This window comes from Bufo bufo, chromosome 2, assembly GCF_905171765.1.
Source record: "Bufo bufo chromosome 2, aBufBuf1.1, whole genome shotgun sequence".
Classification (NCBI taxonomy): Eukaryota; Metazoa; Chordata; class Amphibia; order Anura; family Bufonidae; genus Bufo; species Bufo bufo.
In genome coordinates, this window is record NC_053390.1 from 105,556,146 (window position 1) to 105,580,158 (window position 24,013).

The 24,013-nt window shown below is 42.1% G+C and overlaps 1 protein-coding gene across 1 annotated transcript in view; it reads left to right on the forward strand.

The window, feature by feature from the left end:
* The window catches only part of ARSB (arylsulfatase B), a 217,876-nt gene that overhangs the window by 128,952 nt on the left and 64,911 nt on the right, over window positions 1–24,013 (forward strand). The window contains exon 5 of the mRNA XM_040421390.1: window positions 1,976–2,219. Coding sequence (XP_040277324.1) covers window positions 1,976–2,219 — 244 coding nt within the window. The remainder of the gene's footprint in view (window positions 1–1,975; window positions 2,220–24,013) is intronic.

The window sequence follows — 24,013 nt, forward strand, 5'->3', positions numbered from 1 at the left end:
TTAGACAAGAAATTAATGAATTGTCAGGTTTTTATTAGTCAGATGTAAGCTGCCATAGGCTAAACACCGATGCTTAATAGGCACAGCATGCCATTATAAGGAGCTTGACCACAACGTACGGAAAGAGACGTTGCCTGTTAATTAGAGGAGCCATTGTCTATTTATAATCCTTCAATCCCATAGTCAGAAGTCTAAACATACAGGGGGGGATTTATCATTTACCCTACACCAGAAAACCCTGCTTTGTGACTTTTTTAAATGCTTTTGCAACATTTTTAGCCTGAACTGGCATTTTTACGCTACCCTCGCCTGTCTACGAAGGGGGTATAGTGAGGGTGGGGCATAGGCGAGCCATTGGCCTTGGAACATCTACAGGGTGGGCCATTTATATGGATACACCTTAATAAAATGGGAATGGTTGGTGATATTAACTTCCTGTTTGTGGCACATTAGTATATGTGAGGGGGGAAACTTTTCAAGATGAGTGGTGACCATGGCGGCCATTTTGAAGTCGGACATTTTGAATCCAACTTTTGTTTTTTCAATAGGAAGAGGGTCATGTGACACATCAAACTTATTGGGAATTTCTTAAGAAAAACAATGATGTGCTTGGTTTTAACGTAACTTTATTCTTTCATGAGTTATTTACAAGTTTCTGACCACTTATAAAATGTGTTCAATGTGCTGCCCATTGTGTTGGATTGTCAATGCAACCCTCTTCTAGTTTCAGGTGCTGCACATCTCGTATCTTCACAGCATAGACAATTGCCTTCAGATGACCCCAAAGATAAAAGTCTAAGGGGGTCACTGGATATGCGAAATTGCTACATGATGTGTTTCCCTCTTTATGCACTTATGCTGGCACGTTCCCTGAGTCTTTCCAGCAAGATGGTGCACCACCACATTATGGGTGTCAGGTCCGAGCATTCCTAGATGAACAGTTTCCTGGAAAGTGGATTGGTCGTCGTGGGCCAGTTGAATGGCCCCCAAGGTCTCCCGATCTGACCCCCTTAGACTTTTATCTTTGGGGTCATTTGAAGGCAATTGTCTATGCTGTGAAGATACGAGATGTGCAGCACCTGAAACTACAGCTACTGGAAGCCTGTGCTAGCATTTCTCCTGTGTTGCTATCAGTGTGTGAAGAGTGGGAGAAGAGGGTTGCATTGACAATCCAACACAATGGGCAGCACATTGAACACATTTTATAAGTGGTCAGAAACTTGTAAATAACTCATGAAAGAATAAAGTTACGTTAAAACCAAGCACACCATTGTTTTTCTTGTGAAATTCCCAATAAGTTTGATGTGTCACATGACCCTCTTCCTATTGAAAAAACAAAAGTTGGATTCAAAATGTCAGACTTCAAAATGGCCGCCATGGTCACCACCCATCTTGAAAAGTTTCCCCCCTCACATATACTAATGTGCCACAAACAGGAAGTTAATATCACCAACCATTCCCATTTTATTAAGGTGTATCCATATAAATGGCCCACCCTGTACAATAATTTACACCAGGAACTGGCATAAATAATAACTGATGCCTACGCCAGCTGCGGACTGGAGTAGATTTCAGTTTGGCACACGAACTGCCAGGAGAGGCATCTAGCTTATGACAAAGTCTGTGCCTCATCATAAATGAAATGCCTGCTCCAGAAGCCCATTAAGACCAGCATAGCACACACCTGTCTTGATAAATCAAGGCCCCAATTTGATCAATGATGTACATACCGGAGACATCCTGGAGAGAAGGCCCATTTCAAGTTGGTCCCTTCCACAGGCAAATGTTCTCCACAGGTGCAAAGAAGTAAAAAATGTACATGAGTCAGGAAGGGATAGGAGAAGCGGGACCTTCAGTCACAGGTAGGTGCCAAGCAGTGCCTGGAAGTGGGCTAATTTTTATTTTTTGTGTGCCCATTTCATTGTAGTACTAATCAAGCGTGACATATTGTTTTCCCAACTTTTTTCTGTTACAGATAATGGTGGGCAGACATTGGCTGGTGGCAACAACTGGCCTTTACGTGGAAGAAAGTGGACCCTTTGGGAAGGTGGAGTACGAGGAGTTGGCTTTGTCACAAGCCCCTTATTGAAGCAGAAAGGTGTCGTTAGTAAAGAACTGATCCATATTTCGGACTGGCTGCCAACATTAGTGCATCTGTCTGGAGGAACTATTAATGGTACCAAGCCCTTGGATGGATTCAATGTGTGGAAAACCATCAGGTAGTTTTTTTATACTTGTGATAAGGTAAAGGGAGTTTATTAGCCTCTTATTTAGTATTCTTCAAGCATACCTATCATGATCCACTTAACAACCTGGTAAAACGTGCAACTGCTAATCTTTTATCTAGAATTTAAAAAATGTTGTACGCTTTGTATTAGCTTCATTTAGTTTCTGGCTGCACACTGTTCATTTCCATATGGTTGCATTCACATGACCGTATTTTTGGTCTACATCCGATCTGCACCGTGTGCTGTCCGCATCCGTATGTCCGTTCCGTAGTCCCGCAAAAAAGATCATGACCGTTTTGCGGACAAGGATAGGCATTGTTACAATGGATCCACAGATATACTGATGCAACACGGATGTCAGCCATGATTTTTGTGGATCCGTGTTTTGCGGAGGGCAGAACACATACAGTCATGTGAATGCAGCCTATGGGAAAGAATAGGATGCAGCCTATTAGCCCCTACCTGCTGGGGATAAATAGATTGTAGTTACAGCTAAAATGACTAATATATTACCCAGAAAGGCTATTCAATCTATTTGTGTGTCTGTAGACAATAGCTAATCAAGTCCTGTAATCGTAACTGCATTGGCGCTGATTGTAGAAAGCTGTGTCTGCAGTGTTATAAAGAAAGAGGGACCAGGACTGGGCGGCAGCTGTACTGTATCTGTCACATGGCCGCCCATGAGTGAAGGAGGAGGATCTGCAGCGCTAACAACACAGAACTGCTGTCCCAGAGGACAAGAGCGTATGAAGTGCTTATTTTTCACTAGAAGTATACTTTAAGGATAGTCTAGCTGGAACTGAATATTCCTCCATCTTGACTTTCAAGATAACCCAAAGAAGAAGTGTAAACCAAATAAAGTAACACATGTGAGCAACAAAGAAAGAAACTGAAAAGTATTATGAGACTAGACAGGATAAGGCTACATGCACACGGCAGTGGTTTGCGGATGGTTTCCCATTCATCTCTATGGATCCGTTAAAAATGCGGTGGACTCATCCATTTCTTGTCCACGTCCGCTGTCCGTGTTTCACGTCCGCAAAAAAAATATGGCATGTCCTATTCTTGTCCGCAAAAAACGGTTTGCGGACCCATAGAAGTCAATGGGTCCGAAAAAAATGCGGATGACCAACGGAAGCCATCCGTATGTCATCCGCATCCGTTTTTTTTTTGCGGATGGTTGCTGGGAAACCTGTATATATAAAATTTCAAGAATTACAGCCTTCAGGTTTTTTTTGCGGACCGCAAAAAAAAACCTGAAGACACACTGAAACACAACCTACAACATTTGCGGACAAACGGAATGGATGTGGATGTAAAAAAAAAAAAACAGGAACACGGATCCGCTATTTGCGGACTGCAAAAAACAACTGTCGTGTGCATGTAGCCTAAGGCCTCATGCACACGACAGTGTGCCTGGAACGGGTAGCCCATTGTAGAAATGCCTATTCTTGTCCGCAAAACGGACAAGAATAGGACATGTTCTATTTTTTTTGCGGGGCCACGGAACGGTGCAACGGATGCGGACAGCACACAGAGTGCTGTCCGCATCTTTTGCGGCCCCATTAAAATAAATGGGTCCGCATCCGAGCCGTCGTTTTGCGGACCCAAACAATGGCCGTGTGCATGAGGCCTAAGGCCTCATGCACACGACAGTATTTTTTCACAGTCCGCAAAACGGGGTTCCGTTGTTCCGTGATCCGTTTCCGTTTTTGTTTCCGTGTGTCTTCCTTGATTTTTGGAGGATCACCAGACATGAAGGAAAGTGAAAAAAAATCTAAGTCAAGTTTGCCTTGCAAATGATAGGAAAAAAACAGACTAGGATGACAATCTTGTGTGCCTCCGTGTTTTTTCACGGACCCATTGACTTGAATGGGTCCGCGAACCGTTGTCCGTGGAAAAAAAATAGGACAGGTAATTTTTTTGACGGACTGGAATCACGGACGCGGATGACAAACTGTGCATTATCCGAGTTTTCAACGGACCCATTGAAAGTCAATGGGTCTGCAGAAAATGACGGAAAACGGAACAACTGACACGGAACACAACAACTGCCGTGTGCATGAGACCTAATGCTGTGAAAATCAGCCACCCAGTATCCAACCAGAGTTGCCAACCAGAATTTTTCTTTCTTTCTGGACAACTTCTCTCAAAATCACGGAGAGACAACATTTTTTACGACAAATTGGAGAACCATAATGAATGATAAATATTATAAATAATACACGTCTATAGCTTAATATACTGATAATAAATCATGACCAGCAGTTACTGAGAGCTGTGAAATGATGATAATTGCCACCAAAATATTCTAGTCAACCACCAGCCGCCTAGAAAAATCGGACACCTCTATTATTTTTCATGAAACAGGAAAAAAGTCAACCAATTTTTACGGATTGTCCAGGAATTTCTGCACGGTTGTCAACCCTGGATCCCACATGTTCTATAGCCCAAACAGAGTTTTTATCATTCAGTTCTTTAATGGTCTGCAGATTTTAGGTTCCAGAAGTGACAATTAAAAAAACTGATGTGTCAGGTCAATACTATAGCCTGGTCAGCCTGGGCGATGTTATTAATAGGGATTCCTATTTTGTACAATTTGTACATTGATGAAATAGTAATTAGTTCACCCTCGTCAGCTCGCCCTCTTCATGACCATCGCTGTGTGTAAGTCAGTAGACAATAGACAAATGTAATTCAGTGCAGCCATGGGATCCAGGCTGACAACTTGACCATATGCAGAAGGAAAGAATAACTATAACTCTACGGGGGTCTTAATTAAGACTGTCTTTTATATGCTAGTCTTATTTAGAAGTGCACTGGAGTATGATGTGTGAAATTTATTACAGAGGTGCAGGCCTCTTAAAGGGGTTGTCCGCTTTTGTTATATTGATGACCAATCTTCGTACGAGCTCTGCGTTCTCCCCAAACAGCTGATCCCCCCAAAGACCTGATATTGATGACGTACCCTGAGGATAGGTCATCAAGATAAGGCTCATGCACACGACCGTATTTTGTTTCCATGTCCGTTCCGTTTTTTTTGCGGATAGGATGCGGACCCATTCATTTCGATACTGTTCTCATCAGTATGTCCGTTCCGTTGCTCCGCAAAAAAAATAGTGCATGTCCTATTTTTTTCTAGTTTGCAGACAAGGATAGGCATTATTTCAATGGATCCGCAAAAAAAACGGAAAGTCATCTGTTTTTTTTGCGGATCCGCAATTTGCGGACCGAAAAACACATACGGTCGTGTGCATGAGGCCTTACAAAAGCGGAAACCTCCTTTAAGAAATTTGATGCATCTTCTGGCAGCCCATACAACAGAAAGCCAATCCAGATTCACACAAAAATTGACTCCAGTTTCTGTTTAAAAAATAGAAGAAATCTGTTGGACCAAGGGTGGTCCTGCCCCTCTTCTAAGCCCTAGTGGTGAGAGCAACGTAAAATTGAAAAAAGTGCAAATTTTTGTGTTGTGGCACCAGGTGTAAAATAAATACCCTCCTATGTGTATTCATATTCAGTACCCCTTATGACTCTAAACGCCATAAAGAATTTTTCATATTTTTGTTTTCATTTTTCTCCATCCTGCCTTCCAAGAACCATAACCTTTTAATTTTTTCCATTTGCATAACCACAATGAGGGCTTATTGTTTGTGGGATAGGTTGTGCTTTCTAATGGCACCGTTTAATATTCCATGTAATGTATTAGGAAACTTTATTTTTTTTTTTTAATAGGGTGGATTTGGAAGAAAAAAAAAACGCAATTCAGACATTTAGTTTTTTTTTTACTGGTTCTGTTTTTACAGCCTTCACTGGGCAGTGAAAATAATAGATTACCTTTATTTTGGAGGTAGTACGATTACAGCAATACTACAGCTATATAGTTTTTCTTATGTTTTAATACTCAAATTATTTACGGTATATTTCTGTCTATAGAGCTGTGTGAGGGCTTTTTTTTTATTGGTATAATTTTGGTGTATGTGTTACTTATATGTTTTTATTGATCACTTTATATTTGATTTTTTTGTGAAATGAAGCAACCAAAAAACAGCAATTTTTTTTTTAACAAATCTCTTTTTATTTAAGAAGACATGAAAGTTAGACAAGACATTGAAGATATAATAATAATAGCATTTTAAAGTCTAGCAAATATCGTGTGATACTGATGAGACCCAAAAAAGAGATGAAGATGAGAGGGGGAGGGGTGGAGAAAAAGAAGGGTGAAAGAAAATAAAGAGAGGGGGAGGGTAAAGAAGATGTGGGGAAAAAGGCTGAGTGGGAACATAGCATAAACTGTATTATAACTTCATGACAAATGTTATTAAAGATTACAAATAAGGATAAGGATAAGCAGCTCAGCTTATAAAGTTATATGGAGCAGTATACAGGTTATGAAAAAATTATGTCTCATTCAAAGTTGGTAGCATCTTAATAATACCAGAAAACTACTCACGCATAGGTACCATGAATCAGTAATGAATGACAAGCTAAATGACAAGCTACACACTCATTGCATGTTCTATATATTGGGCAGTATAAACTCTCATGTATATTAGCCATAAGTTCAAAATTAGAGTTCAAGTTGGCGCGGAATGTTAGGTGCAATTATGGGAAGCTTCTACAAGATCCTTGAGTCGCGGAACACTTTCCATGGATTCCACAGGCTCTGAAACCTTGAGTGAGATATGGTTGCCCAGCTAGCAAGTTCCTCCATCAGGAAAACTTGGTCAATCTTTTCGAACCAATTTTTTAGTGAAGGAGGGTAAGTACTAAGCCAATTAATTGGTATTAATAACCTTTCTGATTGAACAAGCAGAGTGGGTAAGTCAAACTTTGAGGGTTTCCATTTCTTGGAGGGAAGCCATAGAAGAACTGAATGAGGTGTCAATTCTATTGTAGTGCCACAGATTTTATTGATTTTTTGTTCGACCTGATCCCAAAACGGACGAATTAGAGGGCACCTCCACATGATATGACCTAGTGTACCTGTCTGGGACCCACATCTCCAACATGTATCATTTTCTGCAAAAAAAAACAAAAAAAAAAAAAAACAGCAATTTAAGTTTTTTTTTTATTTTTTTTTATTTCATTACTCAGTTCACCATATGGGAGAAATACTTTTATATTTTGAGTCAAAATATAAAAGTAAAAGTCACTTCTATTCTCTCAAATAGTTATTCGCCTTTCCTCTCCTGGTTAGGTAGAAAAAAACGTTTTAACCACCTACATCCTCCCTCTGATTATGTATACATTGAGAGCTCTCCCCATATCAATCCCAGGTACTTATATTAATAAATTGCAGGCTGTCATGAGCAGATACCTTTTGGGATAAAGGTCGTCCTAGAGTATCCCTGAGACTTCTTTCTCGTAGGAAAAAGCAAGGAGGCATATCCCTACCAGATATAACAACCTACGTCCAAGCCATTAGTTTAGAAAGATGGTCCAGGTTAGTCAGACATGAGACTCACTATATGCACATAGATTTAGAGTTAGCCCTACTAGGTAAGGAAGTGTTCCGCAAGTTGTGGATTCCTGGGAAGCCAGGAGAAGGGACTAGAGTAGATAGTGAGCTCACCAAAGGTTTAATTAGGGTTTGCCTTAGATCTGAGGAGCTCTCCTCTGGCCACGCCAGGATCTCTCCTCTGGCCCCCTTGCCAGTAGTCCTCATTTTGATGCACCCGCAGATACAATCCCCTTCAGATATATGGGTCTCCTTATCCCACTGTAAAGTAGGAGATTTAAAGAGAGTTCAGGCGACCTCGGGCTTCTACACTGCCTTATTAGGAGATGCCACACCTAGAAGTGACTTCATCCAAAGAAATGATTTCGAGACTATTTGCAAGCAGTTTTTGACCTCTGATCTCATCCCACGACATGATCCGACTTGGTTGGAGAATTTTATTCTTTTGCCAAAACTGCACGTTAAATGTGTTACTCTCATTTACAGACAAATACTTACTACAAGGGACTCAAGTACGCCACCGTGGGTAGTGGAGTGGGAAAAAGAACTTCACCTTCCAGCGAACGACACTAACAGAAAGTGGATCCAAAAATGCTCGCATGGATTCTCTAAGTGTATAAAGATACAAGAGAACTCAGTCAAGATAGCATTAAGATGGTACAGAACCCCGGAGTATTTATTTAAGATTAAGCTGCTTCCCACTGATCTTTGTTGGAGGTGCAAAATTGGCACCGGGTCCCTCTCCCACATTTGGTGGTCTTGCCCGATTGTACGCTCTTTCTGGGATGAGGTCGAAGGGGCCATAAATAAGATTTGTACCACAAATTTAAAGCTCACAGTTCAGCTGGTGATGCTTTGGATGCCCACATCTAATTTTCGCCCAGGGAAAAATAACTTGATCACTCATCTTCTTATGGCGGCAAAGCTCCTAATCCCAGTAAAATGGAGATCAACTGATCCTCCAACGCTAGAAATGTGGAGAGATAGGGTCCATCAGATATGTCAAATGGAAGAGCTGATAGGGTGGACATACCATTGTAGAGAGAGTTTCCTAAAGCTCTGGCAGCCGTGGTTAGATTACAAAGCTAGTCTTCCATAATATCCTGGGGTTTAGTCTTCCTTATAGTACAATTGGGAGGTTGCCTCCAACAATTGTCCTATAGGTCCGCTCTCCTTCGTCTCTTATTTTCCGCTTTCCTTTCTTTATTTGTATAGTCTCCGCTGGAACTGCCCTCTCTTTCCATGAATCACTCATACCATGTCTTAGTTGATGTAGACATTGTTGGCTTTCATGATACTATCAAGTTAACGATAATTTGGATACCGGGTTGACACAATGTTGGGCTTGTTAATTTTCTGAATGTACGTTTTTGTAAGATCATTCACTTAAGAGCCTTTTAGCTCTAGCCGAGTGATTACCGTATCATGGCATGTATTGTTAGGCGTTGCCTTTGAAGATTCAAGCCCTGCTGGAATGTGATGCGTATCACCTTATGGTATATGTATGCTCTGAACTGATGATCTTTGTTTGATTAATAAAAAGAGATTTCAAACAAAATATAAAAGTATTTCTCCCATATGGTGAACAGAGTAATGAAATAAAAAAAAATTAAATTGCTGTTTTTTGGTTGCTTCATTTCACATAAAAATCAAATATAAAGTTTTTGACCATTTTCAGATACATTATTTTTTTGTTTATTTTTATTTGGCACATTGGGAAATGAGGTGATTTTAATACTTCAGTTTTTATATTTCTGTTTACTTTTTTTTAACTTTAGGATGAAACAATCTATGTCACAATGGCTCAACCAGCCTAAAATTATGGTCTAGGTGCACACTCCACGACGCACCCACCGTCGGTTTAGTAGAAATAGAAGATATGTATATTGGAGGGCACTCTGCTATCTGATTTTGAACAGAATGATCAGATGTGTATTTATATAAAAATAAACATATTATCAAAAATACATCAAAATAAAAATGGAATAGTAATAGGAATAGAAACAGAAATAAAAAATCGTTACAGATTGTTATCCCTTCACGTAACTATATCATAGTGAGCTAAACATGTCTGTTGGTTTGCAGCCTCACAATAGCAGGTTGGCAATAGCTTATATGCCGTGAGGGTGCAAATCTGCATTCAATCTCTAATAAAGAAAGTATCAAGAAAAATAATTACTGTGATGACATAATCCTAAAAAGCTGATCACTCTCTCCCATTGGCCAGAAAAAAAGATTAAAATAAATATAGATGTATATCAAATGTCCACGATTTGCAGGCAGAAAGAATTCCAATCCTCCTTTTGATATTCTTGCAACTGACATATAGTGGACAAATAACCAGTCTAATATTTATACCAGCAGGTCTTGGGTTTGTAGTCCCACTGGTAAATAAATGGACACTATGTAAGGGCTCTTTCACACTTGCGTTCTTGTCTTCCGGCATAGAGTTCCGTCGTCGGGGCTCTATGCCGGAAGAATCCTGATCAGGATTATCCTAATGCATTCTGAATGGAGAGAAATCCGTTCAGGATGCATCAGGATGTCTTCAGTTCCGGAACGGAACGTTTTTTGGCCGGAGAAAATACTGCAGCATGCTGCGCTTTTTGCTCCGGCCAAAAATCCGGAACACTTGCCGCAAGGCCGGATCCGGAATTAATGCCCATTGAAAGGCATTGATCCGGATCCGGCCTTAAGCTAAACGTCGTTTCGGCGCATTGCCGGAGCCGACATTTAGCTTTTTCTGAATGGTTACCATGGCTGCCAAGACGCTAAAGTCCTGGCAGCCATGGTAAAGTGTAGCGGGGAGCGGGGGAGCAGTATACCTACCGTCCGTGCGGCTCCCCGGGCGCTCCAGAGTGACGTCAGGGCGCCCCAAGCGCATGGATCATGTGATCACATGGATCACGTCATCCATGCGCATGGGGCGCTCTGACGTCATTCTGGAGCGCCCCGGGAGCCGCACGGACTGTAAGTATACTGCTCCCCCGCTCCTACTATGGCAACCAGGACTTTAATAGCGTCCTGGGTGCCATAGTAACACTGAACGCATTTGGAAGACGGTTCCGTCTTCAAATGCTTTCAGTACACTTGCGTTTTTCCGGATCCGGCGTGTAATTCCGGCAAGTGGAGTACACGCCGGATCCGGACAACGCAAGTGTGAAAGAGGCCTTAGAAGTATTATTGAGTAATATTGAATCTCTTCTATAGTAATAACAGTGTCACTTGTGTCTAGTTTATTTATAATCGTAGCAGTTGTTTTGTTGCCACATTAATCATTTGATATTATTGTTACAAGCACGCTGTGTACATTACCACTCTGGCTAGTTTCACACTCGCATTTTGGGGCGGATCTGTCACGGATCCGCAAAAACGTATCCGTTACTATAATGCAACCGCATGCATCCGTCATGAACGGATCCGTTTGTATTATCTGTAACATTGCCAAGACGGATCCGTCATGAACTCCATTGAAAGTCAATGGGGGACGGATCCATTTTCTATTGTGCCAGATTGTGTCAGAGAAAACGGATCCGTCCCTATTGACTTACATTGTGTGTCAGGATGGATACGTTTGGCTCAGTTTCGTCAAGCAGCGTTTTGGTGTCCGCCTCCAGTGCGGAATGGAGACTGATCGGAGGCAAACTGATGCATTCTGAGCGGATCCTTTTCTATTCAGAATGCATTAGGGCAAGACTGATCCGTTTTGGACCGCTTGTGAGAGCCCTGAACGGATCTCATAAACGGAAAGCCAAAACGCGAGTGTGAAAGCAGCCTCTGTCTGAACCGACCGCCACTATGTCCAGGAAGTAGCTGAGTTTGAATGCCCGCTGAAGATCACCGACTCGGCAGGTGCAGCGTCCCACGTGTTTGGGAAGCGGTTACTTGAATTAGCCGCCGAATACTGAAATATGTGCGGTTGCACTTGGATCTCCTGGCTGAGAGATCTAAGTGTAGATATCGCCGATTTCCACTGTTGCACTATAGCGATCTCTATAATGTTCAATTCAATGGTATGAATAGCCGCAGTTTGTATACCACATCCTCAAATACATTGCTCCAAGGCACCAGACGCGTTTCAGAGTGACAAACTCCTTCTTCAGTGGTGAGCAGTGTGTATTTGCTTGCTGCATTTTAAAGGCTCATGCCAATCTACCACCAATAAAAAAAACTATTTGTATATATCTAAAAAAGTTAAGGGTTAGGTATTAAGGTTTTTAGAGGTATATACAAATAGTTTTTTATCTGTGGTAGATTGGCATGAAACCCGTCTATAGACGTATTCCAGTCCTTGTTTTTTTTTAGATGTATGGGTATCATAGATATCACTCCTCCTCCAACTAAGGAATTACCCTTTAAAGTGCAGCAAGCAAATACACACTGCTCACCACTGAAGAAGGAGTTTGTCACTCTGAAACGCGTCTGGTGCCTTGGAGCAATGTATTTGAGGATGCGGTATACAAACTGCGGCTATTCATACCATTGAATTGAATATTATAGATCGCTATAGCGCAACAGTGGGAATCGCCAGAAGATCCAAGTGCACCAGCCGAGCCGGTGATCTTCAGCGGGCATTCATGGACACAGAGGCGGTCCGCTCAGACAGAGTGGTAATGTACACAGCGTGCTTGTAACCATAATATCAAATGATTAATGTGGCAACAAAACAATAAACTAGACACAAGTGACACCATGTTATTACTATAGAAGAGATTCAATATTACTCAATAATACTTCTAACATAGTGTCCATTTATTTACCAGTGGGACTACAAACCCAAGACCTGCTGGTATAAATATTAGACTGGTTATTTGTCCACTATATGTCAGTTGCAAGAATATCAAAAGGAGGATTGGAATTCTTTCTGCCTGCAAATCGTGGACATTTGATATACATCTATATTTATTTTTATCTTTATCTTTTTTTCTGGCCAATGGGAGAGAGTGATCAGCTTTTTAGGATTATGTCATTACAGTAATTATTTTTCTTGATACTTTCTTTATTAGAGATTGAATGCAGATTTGCACCCTCACGGCATATAAGCTATTGTCAACCTGCTATTGTGAGGCTGCAAACCAACAGACATGTTTAGCTCACTATGATATAGTTACGTGCAGGGATAACAATCTATAACTATTTTTATTTTTATTTCTGTTTCTATTCCTATTACTATTCCATTTTTATTTTAATGTATTTTTGATAATAAATATGTGTATTTTTATATAAATACACATCTGATCATTCTGTGCAACATCAGATAGCAGAGTGCCCTCCAATATACATATACATATATAATATATATTAATTTTTTTATAACTTTCTTTTAGTCCCCCTAGCAGTCTATGGTAAAATCATTGACTTTACTGCAGCGGGCCTGAAAGCCTTCAGAAGGCTTCAGGCTGCCGTAGCAACTGAACAGCTCCGCAATCTCGTTGTGGGTAAGCTTTTCGGGCGTCGGAGGTTGCCCTCTCCCTCCAAATGATCTCTGAGATGCTGTGATCACAATTGACAACAGCATCTGAGACGCTAAATGTCTGATCGGAGTTGTCTCCGATCATGAGCAATGCTCGGATGAGTCACCAATCGGCAATGGCGTCTGCACATCTCCTGAAGGGGCGCCATGTTTAAAGTAGATGTCGCCAAGGGGTTAATGAGGCATGTCAGCTTTTAGCACTGTAAAATGTCACGCCATTCAAGATGCTTACAGTCAATTGATTCATCGTGTTCTTATCCCAATAACGGACATATAGAGTTATCTTGGTCACTTAATACAGCTGTATTTTACCATCCATATTACAACTTTACAACTGAAAGGACCAGGCCGGCCGCGGTTGTACTGAACCAAATTTGGCATAGCTTGGTTAAGTCATCAATATCTGTAGCCTGGACAATTCAATCTTTTACATCAGTAGTGCTTGTGTAAACCTTTTTATGGATTCTATGTCACCTGGACTGCCTGTATGGTGTGTACGCCCTAGGTGTGCGGAATCTGAATGAACATGGGTAATCCTTAGCAGCACTAAACGTAATGTATTCCCAAGAGCGGCAGTTAAAATAAAAGTTGTAGAAATGCTCACGTTACCATTGCTTGATGTTTGAAAGCCAAAGAAAATGTTATCACACAACTAAAATGTCAAGGATATAAATTCTTGAATTTTCTTAAAGGACAACTAGATTATCTGAGCTCTCTGAACATGAAAAATCAGTGATATTTAGAAGCTTTTCTGTAAATTGTAACTAGTCTATGTCCACGGTTTGTTGGGTAATTGAGCTAGCAATATTCAATCATTACTTTACCTTTGTCTATAGTATAGTCTACTCTAGGCTAAATATACTCCCCCCAAAACACCAGGAACTTTAGAGTTAAAGCTTAGTTTTCCCTTCGGAAACCTACAAAAAAGCACACAAAAATGCATAAATAGCCATTTTCTAATGTAGTACTGTTTTGGTAATCTCCCTTAAAGGTGAAAAATAAAAATCAGACATCATAATCATATAGAACATGACAATCTCTTTCTAACAAAGCTAGAACCAGCCCTGTACCTCACAATGGGTCCAGAGATCTCCACATTCATTGCTCCAATTTCAGCCTGGCAGCTCAGGGAGCATGTCCTTCTCACGGGGTTGTCTGTTCTGCTGCAGATTTCTCCCTGTAACTATCATAACTACTAACAGTTGATATGGCTGGTGGAAGTTGAAGGATGAACCTCAGCATGTGCAACCAGCTCAGTAGTATAAATATATTCCTAAATATCTTTCATTAGTTATAATGATCCGTTTTATCTAGGTAGCCATTATTAGGAGAAATAAAATGGCTGCTGTCCTATTAGTACAGACAAAACCTGTCCTAATCACACAGCAGGACAAGTAACTTCAGAGCACTGAGGTAAAGAGCTGCCCCATCCTCCTCTCGTACTTTGTCAGGGATTATGATTCTGAATACAGCTGATAAGATCTTCAGCAGAATCTCTGCAGGAATGGAGCTCATGAGGAGACATGAAGTACACACAGGAGGTGGGGATGTGGTAATGAGCAGCAGCACTTGTATACAGTCTCCATTACAACACATTACCACAATCTGTCCTGTCCATCTTTCTTGCTGTACTTCATGCCTCCTCATTGGCTCCATTCCCACAGGAATTCAGATGAAGATCTTATCAGCTGTATTCAGGATCATAATCCCTGACGAGCAGAGCAGAGAGGAGGTTGAGGCAGCTCTTTACCTCAGTGCTCTGAAGTAACTTGTCCTGCTGTGTGATTAGGACAGGTTTTGTGTTTAGGCTACTTTCACACTTGCGTTTTGTGCGGATCCGTCATGGAAGGATCTGTTCAGATAATACAACCGTCTGCATCCATTCAGAACGGATCAGTTTGTATTATCTTTAACATAGCCAGAACGGATCCGTCTTGAACACCATTGAAAGTCAATGGAGGACGGATCCGTTTTCTATTGTGCCAGATTGTGTCATAGAAAACGGATCCGTCCCCATTAACTTACATTGCGTGCCAGGACGGATCCGTTTGGCTCAGTTTCATCAGACGGACACCAAAACGCTGCTGAACTGATGCAAACTGATGCATTCTGAGCGGATCCTTTTCCATTCAGAATGCATTAGGGCAAAACTGATCCGTTTTGGACCGCTTGTGAGAGAGCCCTGAACGGATCTCACAAATAGAAAGCCAAAACGCCAGTGTGAAAGTAGACTAATAGGACGGAGGCCATTTTATTTCTCCTAATGGTTGCTCCCCAGACAAAGAGTCATTATAACTAAATGAAAGGTATTTGGGAAAATGTAAGTTAAACCTAAGAATTTTCATTAATTGTATTTTATGAATTCCTGGAGTACCCCTTTAAATGCCATCAGGCAACGTTATAGTGAATTGATGAGAATATCACACAACTGGAGCATTTCTGTAACTGAAGGCAAAACAGAAAAGTAATTCATTTTTTCATGCCGAATTATATTACAATAACTTTTAATAGTGGCACAACCCCTTTAAGTAGCAGAAGGTCGGATACAGCTGATACATGTGAATTCTTCTTTGTCTGAGCCAACTACTAGGAAAGGTGCACCAACTCACAACTTTTCTGTGTCCAGAGTTGGACAGAGAAACATGGCATGTAACATTTTCTGGTCTTGGGAGATGTCTGGCCTGAACAGCAGACTGAAAGTATAGGAAACTACGAGATCAGTAGTGTCATCCAGTAAAGAGTGACTGGAGGACTGTGCAGGAACACCCCCCAACTGGTAACACTCAGGAGGACCTTTTTCACAGGCTGCTGGCAATTCGCCTGCAATAAAGAAGTGATCTTTACTAGTGTTGAGCGAACTTGCGTTTTAAGTTCGGCGTCTAAAGTTCGGGTTATCGAAGGATCGCGTTATGGATTCCGCTACCACGGACCATAACGGAATTTAGAATCCATAACGCGATTCTTCGATAACCCGAACTTTAGACGCCGAACTTAAAACATAAGTTCGCTTAAATCACAGAAAAAATGCACCAAACGAACATGCCACTGACTATACTGAATATGCCACTGACTACAGGGAGTGCAGAATTATTAGGCAAGTTGTATTTTTAAGGATTAATTTTATTATTGAACAACAACCATGTTCTCAATGAACCCAAAAAACTCATTAATATCAAAGCTGAATATTTTTGGAAGTAGTTTTTAGTTTGTTTTTAGTTTTAGCTATTTTAGGGGGATATCTGTGTGTGCAGGTGACTATTACTGTGCATAATTATTAGGCAACTTAACAAAAAACAAATATATACCCATTTCAATTATTTATTTTTACCAGTGAAACCAATATAACATCTCAACATTCACAAATATACATTTCTGACATTCAAAAACAAAACAAAAACAAATCAGTGACCAATATAGCCACCTTTCTTTGCAAGGACACTCAAAAGCCTGCCATCCATGGATTCTGTCAGTGTTTTGATCTGTTCACCATCAACATTGCGTGCAGCAGCAACCACAGCCTCCCAGACACTGTTCGGAGAGGTGTACTGTTTTCCCTCCTTGTAAATCTCACATTTGATGATGGACCACAGGTTCTCAATGGGGTTCAGATCAGGTGAACAAGGAGGCCATGTCATTAGATTTTCTTCTTTTATACCCTTTCTTGCCAGCCACGCTGTGGAGTACTTGGACGCGTGTGATGGAGCATTGTCCTGCATGAAAATAATTTTTTTCTTGAAGGATGCAGACTTCTTCCTGTACCACTGCTTGAAGGTGTCTTCCAGAAACTGGCAGTAGGACTGGGAGTTGAGCTTGACTCCATCCTCAACCCGAAAAGGCCCCACAAGCTCATCTTTGATGATACCAGCCCAAACCAGTACTCCACCTCCACCTTGCTGGCGTCTGAGTCGGACTGGAGCTCTCTGCCCTTTACCAATCCAGCCACGGGCCCATCCATCTGGCCCATCAAGACTCGCTCTCATTATATCAGTCCATAAAACCTTAGAAAAATCAGTCTTGAGATATTTCTTGGCCCAGTCTTGACGTTTCAGCTTGTGTGTCTTGTTCAGTGGTGGTCGTCTTTCAGCCTTTCTTACCTTGGCCATGTCTCTGAGTATTGCACACCTTGTGCTTTTGGGCACTCCAGTGATGTTGCAGCTCTGAAATATGGCCAAACTGGTGGCAAGTGGCATCTTGGCAGCTGCACGCTTGACTTTTCTCAGTTCATGGGCAGTTATTTTGCGCCTTGGTTTTTCCACACGCTTCTTGCGACCCTGTTGACTATTTTGAATGAAACGCTTGATTGTTCGATGATCACGCTTCAGAAGCTTTGCAATTTTAAGAGTGCTGCATCCCTCTGCAAGATATCTCACTATTTTTGACTTTTCTGAGCCTGTCAAGTCCTTCTTCTGACCCATTTTGCCAAAGGAAAGGAAGTTGCCTAATAATTATGCAGACCTAATATAGGGTGTTGATGTCATTAGACCACACCCCTTCTCATTACAGAGATGTACATCACCTAATATGCTTAATTGGTAGTAGGCTTTCGAGCCTATACAGCTTGGAGTAAGACAACATGCATAAAGAGGATGATGTGGTCAAAATACTCATTTGCCTAATAATTCTGCACGCAGTGTATACTGAATATGCCACTGACTATACTGAATATGCCACTGACTATACTATACTAGTATAGTCGGTGGCATATTCGTTTGTTGCATTTTTTTCTGTGATTTATATAATTATATTTTCATCCGCACAATGCTCCGTTTTGTGTAGGATGCCTTTGTGGTGCATGTGGACCGCGCCGGCATCCTCCATTGTACGCATTTTTTGCTGGGGATGGTCGTTTGCTGCGGTCCACATGCGGTGGGACTGCTCCCCCAATGAAAAACACGCTACAGTGTTTGGGGTTTGAGCAGTTCCCCCATATTTGCCACTATATTTCTGTGATTTTGTTTTAGAAGTTTGCTTAACACTAATTTTTACTTGTCTGGCAGATCCCCCACTGCTGCTCCAGTTCTCCCAGCCATGATCTGTTTACCCAGCTGCAGCGGTGACACCACATTGACGACTGCAGCCAATCACTGGTCTATTCGGTGCACCGCTGCGGCCAGTGATTGGCTGCAGCGGTCACGTGTTTTCAATGTGATGTCACTGGTGCAGCTGGGTAAACAGATCTTGGCTGGGAGGACAAGAGGGGCGGTGTGGGATCTGTCAGGTAAGTTATGATGACTTCTTTATTGCAAGAGTTTTCTAGAGGAATCCTGGAGGGACAACCCCTTTAAATACTATGTTCTTCATTATATTTGCAAGTATAGGGAATAGAGCATCTATAAACCAGTCATGGTGAACCTTTTAGAGACCGAGCGCCCAAACTGCAACCCAAAACCCACCTATTTAATCGCAAAGTGCCAACATGGCAAGTTAACCTGAATGCTGAAAAATACCGGCCAAGTTAGGCTGTAGGGGCGTGGCTTAACACAGGCCCCCTAGTATTAAAAATGTCCCACTAGTGGCCCCCAGTGGCCTCCAATTAGTGGCTCCCAGTATTAATAATATCCCGTAAGTGGCCCCAGTATTAATTATGCTCCAGTAGTGGTCCCCAATATCAATAAGACCCCCATTAGTGCCTCCCAGTATTAATAAGGTCCCCATTAATGGCCCTCATTAAAATGAATGCCTCCTTTAGTGCCCCCTAGTATTAATTTTTCCTCCATTAGTGGTTCCCAGTATTAAAAATGCCTCCAGTAGAGGCCACAGTGTTATTAAAGCCCCTCCCTCACTGTTCTTGTGCAAAAATAAAAAATAAAACTCACGTCATTCATTTGATCGCGCCACGGTGAACAATCACTGGATGCGCAGGACAGGACCTTCTATCTGCAGCATTGACTGGAAGCAGCAGGACCTGCGAAACGTCATCGCGCTGGAGCGCATCCAGCGAGCAGCAAGTGTTCCTCGCAGCACGATCAAACTGATGAGGTGAGTTTTTTTTGTTTTGTTTTTTAACACAAGCAGAAGCAAATGCTGTACTAATGAGCGCTCTACAATGGAATAGCTCATTAGTAATAGTGCACAGGTGGCAACCCTACGCACGGGCCACACAGAACCGCGTGCCTATAGAGAGGGCTCTGAGTGCCCCCTTTTGGCATGCGTGCCATAGGCTCGCCATCACTGCTATATACCGTATTTAGGACTGGTCGTCTAATGAAGTCCCAGATGTTTTACCATCAGTTGTGTGGGAGGAACAGCTAAAAGTGACATCCCCTGTAAGAATATTTTCACATGTACACGCACCACCAGCAGAGTTATTCAGCCATTAGCATTAATACTGCATATGTGAATAAGCCCTTATAAAGGAGGCAGTGTCCCTCCCAATCCAGCAGTTGGTCGATCAGGTTTGCATTTCTCTGGAGGATGCTTCCAGTGAGTAAAGAAATGATTGTTTTTCATTAGGAAAGGAATGTTTCATTTCCTTGGCTGGTTTGATCTTGCAGCAATACATGTGACTGCTTCCCAATAAGGAATCCTCTCCCTAATTTCTCCGCTCTTCCAATGACAACACTCGCAATATGTCCAAAACTATTTCCATCATGTGAGTTCTTTTTTGGGCAAGGCTGCAGCGAGGAGTCAATTGTTTACAGGAGACGCATTACTGTTCCTTGTGCTTATTGTTTTAGTCATTTACGGTTAAACTGAAAGCAATGTAAAAATTGTCTTACATGGAAGATCAATGGAAACAGTCACCATTAAGCCTGTTTATCCGTGAGGAAATTAACGAATGAGCACTAAAGACCACTAAACATATAAAAGAGCTAAAAAAAAGTCATTGCTATATATGGAGAAACAACTGTGTATAGGAGGTTTTTATGCATTTTCCTAAGTGGAGGGTTACGTTGGGTTCAGTTGGTTATAAAGCTGAACCAGATCTTGAGAATTTGGGTGATAACCTATAGTTCCTCATGTGAATTCTCCCTTATTATCCTGATGTCACTGATGGCTTTGAATACAGTGATAAAGCCATCTCACTGCTCCACCATTCTCCTGCCACCAGTGGTTTGTCGCAGGCGGGCGTGATACAGTGACATCATCACACCTGAGCAAGCAATAGACAAAGCAATAGACAACGCAGAGCGGAGAGCAGAACAGAACTGAACTGCACTGTCCATCGTGGGAACATGGGGGATGGGAGTATTCAATTTGGAGGAAATAAGGAGGCATCACTGTGCAATATGGGGGTATCATACTGTGTGGAGGGCCATTTAAGGGGTCATTACTCTGTATGGGGGCTTTACAATGTGAAGGCCATGCTTACACACTATAGGAAAAGGCGCCAGCCTGTGCGCACTCCTGTGGTCCCGACCACCAGATAGACCGGTACTTTTTCCTAGATATTAAATAGATGGATAGATATGGATATTAGATAATAGATAGGTAGATATAGAATAAATGGATGGATATGTACTGTAGATAGATAGAGTGGCGTGCCAAGGGGGAAGGGGGCGTCAGTTTGCTCCAGGTGCCAGCTGTCCGGGGGGTTCTGAATGCAATGAGCGCTTCCATCAATTACGATGGAAGCACTCATTGCTTGAGTGCCGGGGAGCTGACAGTCCTTTCACTTGCTGACCACTGAGCTCCCTACTCCAGGCCGGCACACTGAATGGTGAAGGAGGGAACATCTGCTCCCTGCTTCTTCATTCAGTCCTACAGACACAGATCGCGCGACCGAACGATGTAGGAGGAGCCTGGAAATCTGCCTGTGTACTCGTCCCACGTAGTGCTGCAGCGCAATAGGTGACTGCAGGAGAGTGCTGGTGTCACCGCCGGCCCTGGGAGAGATCTTAGAAGTTCAGATAGACGGAAGACTCAGGAGTCTATCTGACAGATCTCTTGTTGTCATTGTTGCTGACAGGTTCCACCCCTTAGCAGATGCTGCTCATTATCAGTCAGGTGGCTCTTTATATGTTCCGCCTCTCACTTGTTTCCTTGCGGCTGATAGCTCTTCTGTGGAGTGCTCTGCTTGTGTGGTGGTTCTCCTGTTCCAGTTACATCTCAAGATAAGTCCTTTCCCTTTTCTTGGTGCGTCTGTCCTGACTAGGCCTCAGGGAGACACTAGCTCCTTTGGTTGGAAGGATCCGGTTGCCTCTTTCCCTGTTCCCTAAGCTGAGGGTTTGGTGCAGTGTTTGAGCAGTCTCAGGTTCCTGTGCATGTGAATTTCTACCATTGAGATTTGCACATGTTGTTAGCAGCTTAGGGTGAGTATGAGGGAATGCTAGGAGGTGACCTCTTTACTCTCTAGGTTTGGGGCCTAGTCTGTTGTTGTTTTATTGTGGTTCCCCTTGGTTGTCTTTCCTTCCCCGTACTTCCCATGACAGCTGGAGGTGATATGATTATCAGAAAAGGGACAAGGTGAGTAATTACTGTTTTGTTTTTTTTGTTGTTGTTTTTTTTAACTTTATTAAGACTGAGGGGGCACAGAGAGGGCATTACTACTGTGTAGGGGGCACATAGAAGGCCACTTTAGAATAGTCCAATGCTTTGCTCTTAGCCATTCTTGGATGTTTCAGTTGTGTGTCTCATTATCCTGTTGAGACCAAGATTTTTGACACTGGCCAGCACATTTCGCTCCAGAATGCCATGAGAGTCTTGAGATTTCATTGTACCCTGCACAGATTCAAGACACCCTGTGCAAGATGCAGCAAAGCAGCTCCAAACCATAAACAAGTCTCCTCCATGTTTCACAGTAGGTACAATGGGTGTCATTTATTAATCTGATATACACCTAACGTATTTCATGTGCAGATGGCACCGCAACGGTACTGCTCCGTACCCTTCCCCGCCCACAATTTTAGACCTGGCATGAGCGGGGAAGGGTACAGGGCGGTACCATCTGCGCCATCTCATTCATGACTTTCTACTCCTGTTTTAGTCGTAGAAAAAGCTCTAAACTTAAGACAGCTCGGAAGCGGTCTTACATTTAGAACTAGCACTGGATGCACCGAAGTTATGGAGAGGCCATCTAAAACACTGGTCTTAATAAATGTGCCCTAATGTTCTTTTCTTTGTGTTCTTCATTTTTGCATCTGTGAACATAGAGCTGATGTGACTTGCCAAAAAGCTCCAGTTCTGTCTCATCTGTCCAAAGGACATTCTGCCAGAAGCTTTGTGACTTGTCAATATGCAGTTTGGCATATTCCGGTCTGGCTTTTTTATGATTTGCTTTCAACAGTATTGTCCTCCTGGGTTGTATTCTATTACGTGGCTAAGACATGGATGGTGTGGTCTGACTTTGAAGTTCACCTCTAATCTTTTTGGAAGTTGTTCTGGGCTCTTTCGTTACCATTCATATTATATGTCTCTTCGATTTTTCATCAATTTTCTTCTGGTGGCCATGTCCAGAGAGGTTTTCTAGAGTCCTGTAGACCTTAAAGGGGTTGTGTCTCCTCAGCAAGTGGCATGTATCATATAGAGAAAGTTAATAAAAGCCACTTACTAATGTGTTGATATTATCCATATTGCTTCCTTTGCTGGCTGGATTCATTTTTCCATCATATTATACACTGCTCGTTTCCATGGTTACGGCCACCCTGCAATCCAGCAGCAGTGGCCATGTTTGCACACTATAGGAAAAAGCACCAGCTTATCAGCACTCCCGCGGTCTCAGCCACCAGAAAGGCTGTCACTTTTTCCTATAGTGTGCAAGCATGGCCACCACTGATGGATTGCAGAGTGGTCGTAACCATGGAAACGAGCAATGTTTAATGTAATGGAAAAAGGAATCTTGGCTGGCTGGGAGACAATATGGACAATCACAATACATTACTAAGCGTCTTGTATTAACTTTCTCTACATGATGCATTCCACTTGCTGAAGTGAAACCCCTTTAAACTTCTGAATAATATGTGCAACAGGAACATCTAGCGGTTTGGAGATGGTTTTACAGCCTTTTCCTTTTACATGTTTGTCTATAATTTTCGTTCTGATCTCCTGAGACAACTCTCTCCTTAGCTTTCTTTGGTCCATGTTCAATGTGGTCTCCACCATGATACCAAACAGGACAGTGACTGTACTTTTCACCCTCTAAATAGGCATACTGACTCATTACAAGTTTGAAGACACCTGTGATGCTAATTGCAGGACACATCTTAGTTTAACCAGTTTAGGACTTAGGGCGCCCTGATGTCCCGATCCTTAAGGACACAGGACGATTCAGACCTGGGGTTTGCGGCTTTTTATGGTGCGGCGGTGCCATCGGGTCCCCGTGGGGCTGTAGGGGGGACCCGATGGCATGGAAGGCTGCCTTCCAGTGACGAGCCTGTGAGATCCAGCCCCCTGGATCACACAGGCCGAAAGCTGTGTGAGTAATAGTAACATAGTACATAAGGCCGAAAAAAGACATTTGTCCATCCAGTTCGGCCTGTTATCCTGCAAGTTGATCCAGAGGAAGGCAAAAAAAAAATTGTGAGGTAGAAGCCAATTTTTCCCACTTTAGGGGAATAAAAAATTCCCCAATCAGGCAATCAGACTAACTCCCTGGATCAACGACCCCACTCTAGTAGCTATAGCCTGTAATATTTATACGCTCCAGAAATACATCCAAATACACACTGTATTACTCATACAGCCAATGCATTCCAATACAGAAGTATTGAAATGCATTGTAAAGGATTAGAGTCCCAAAGTGGGACAAAAAAATAAAGTGAAAAAAAAATGTTGAAAAAATAACGTTTCCCCCCCCTTCCCAAAAAAGTAGAAAAAAATTGGTAAAAAATAGGGGGGAAAAAAAAAAGTATACATATTAGGTATCGCCGCATCCCTATCGACCGGCTCTATAAACATATCACATGACCTACA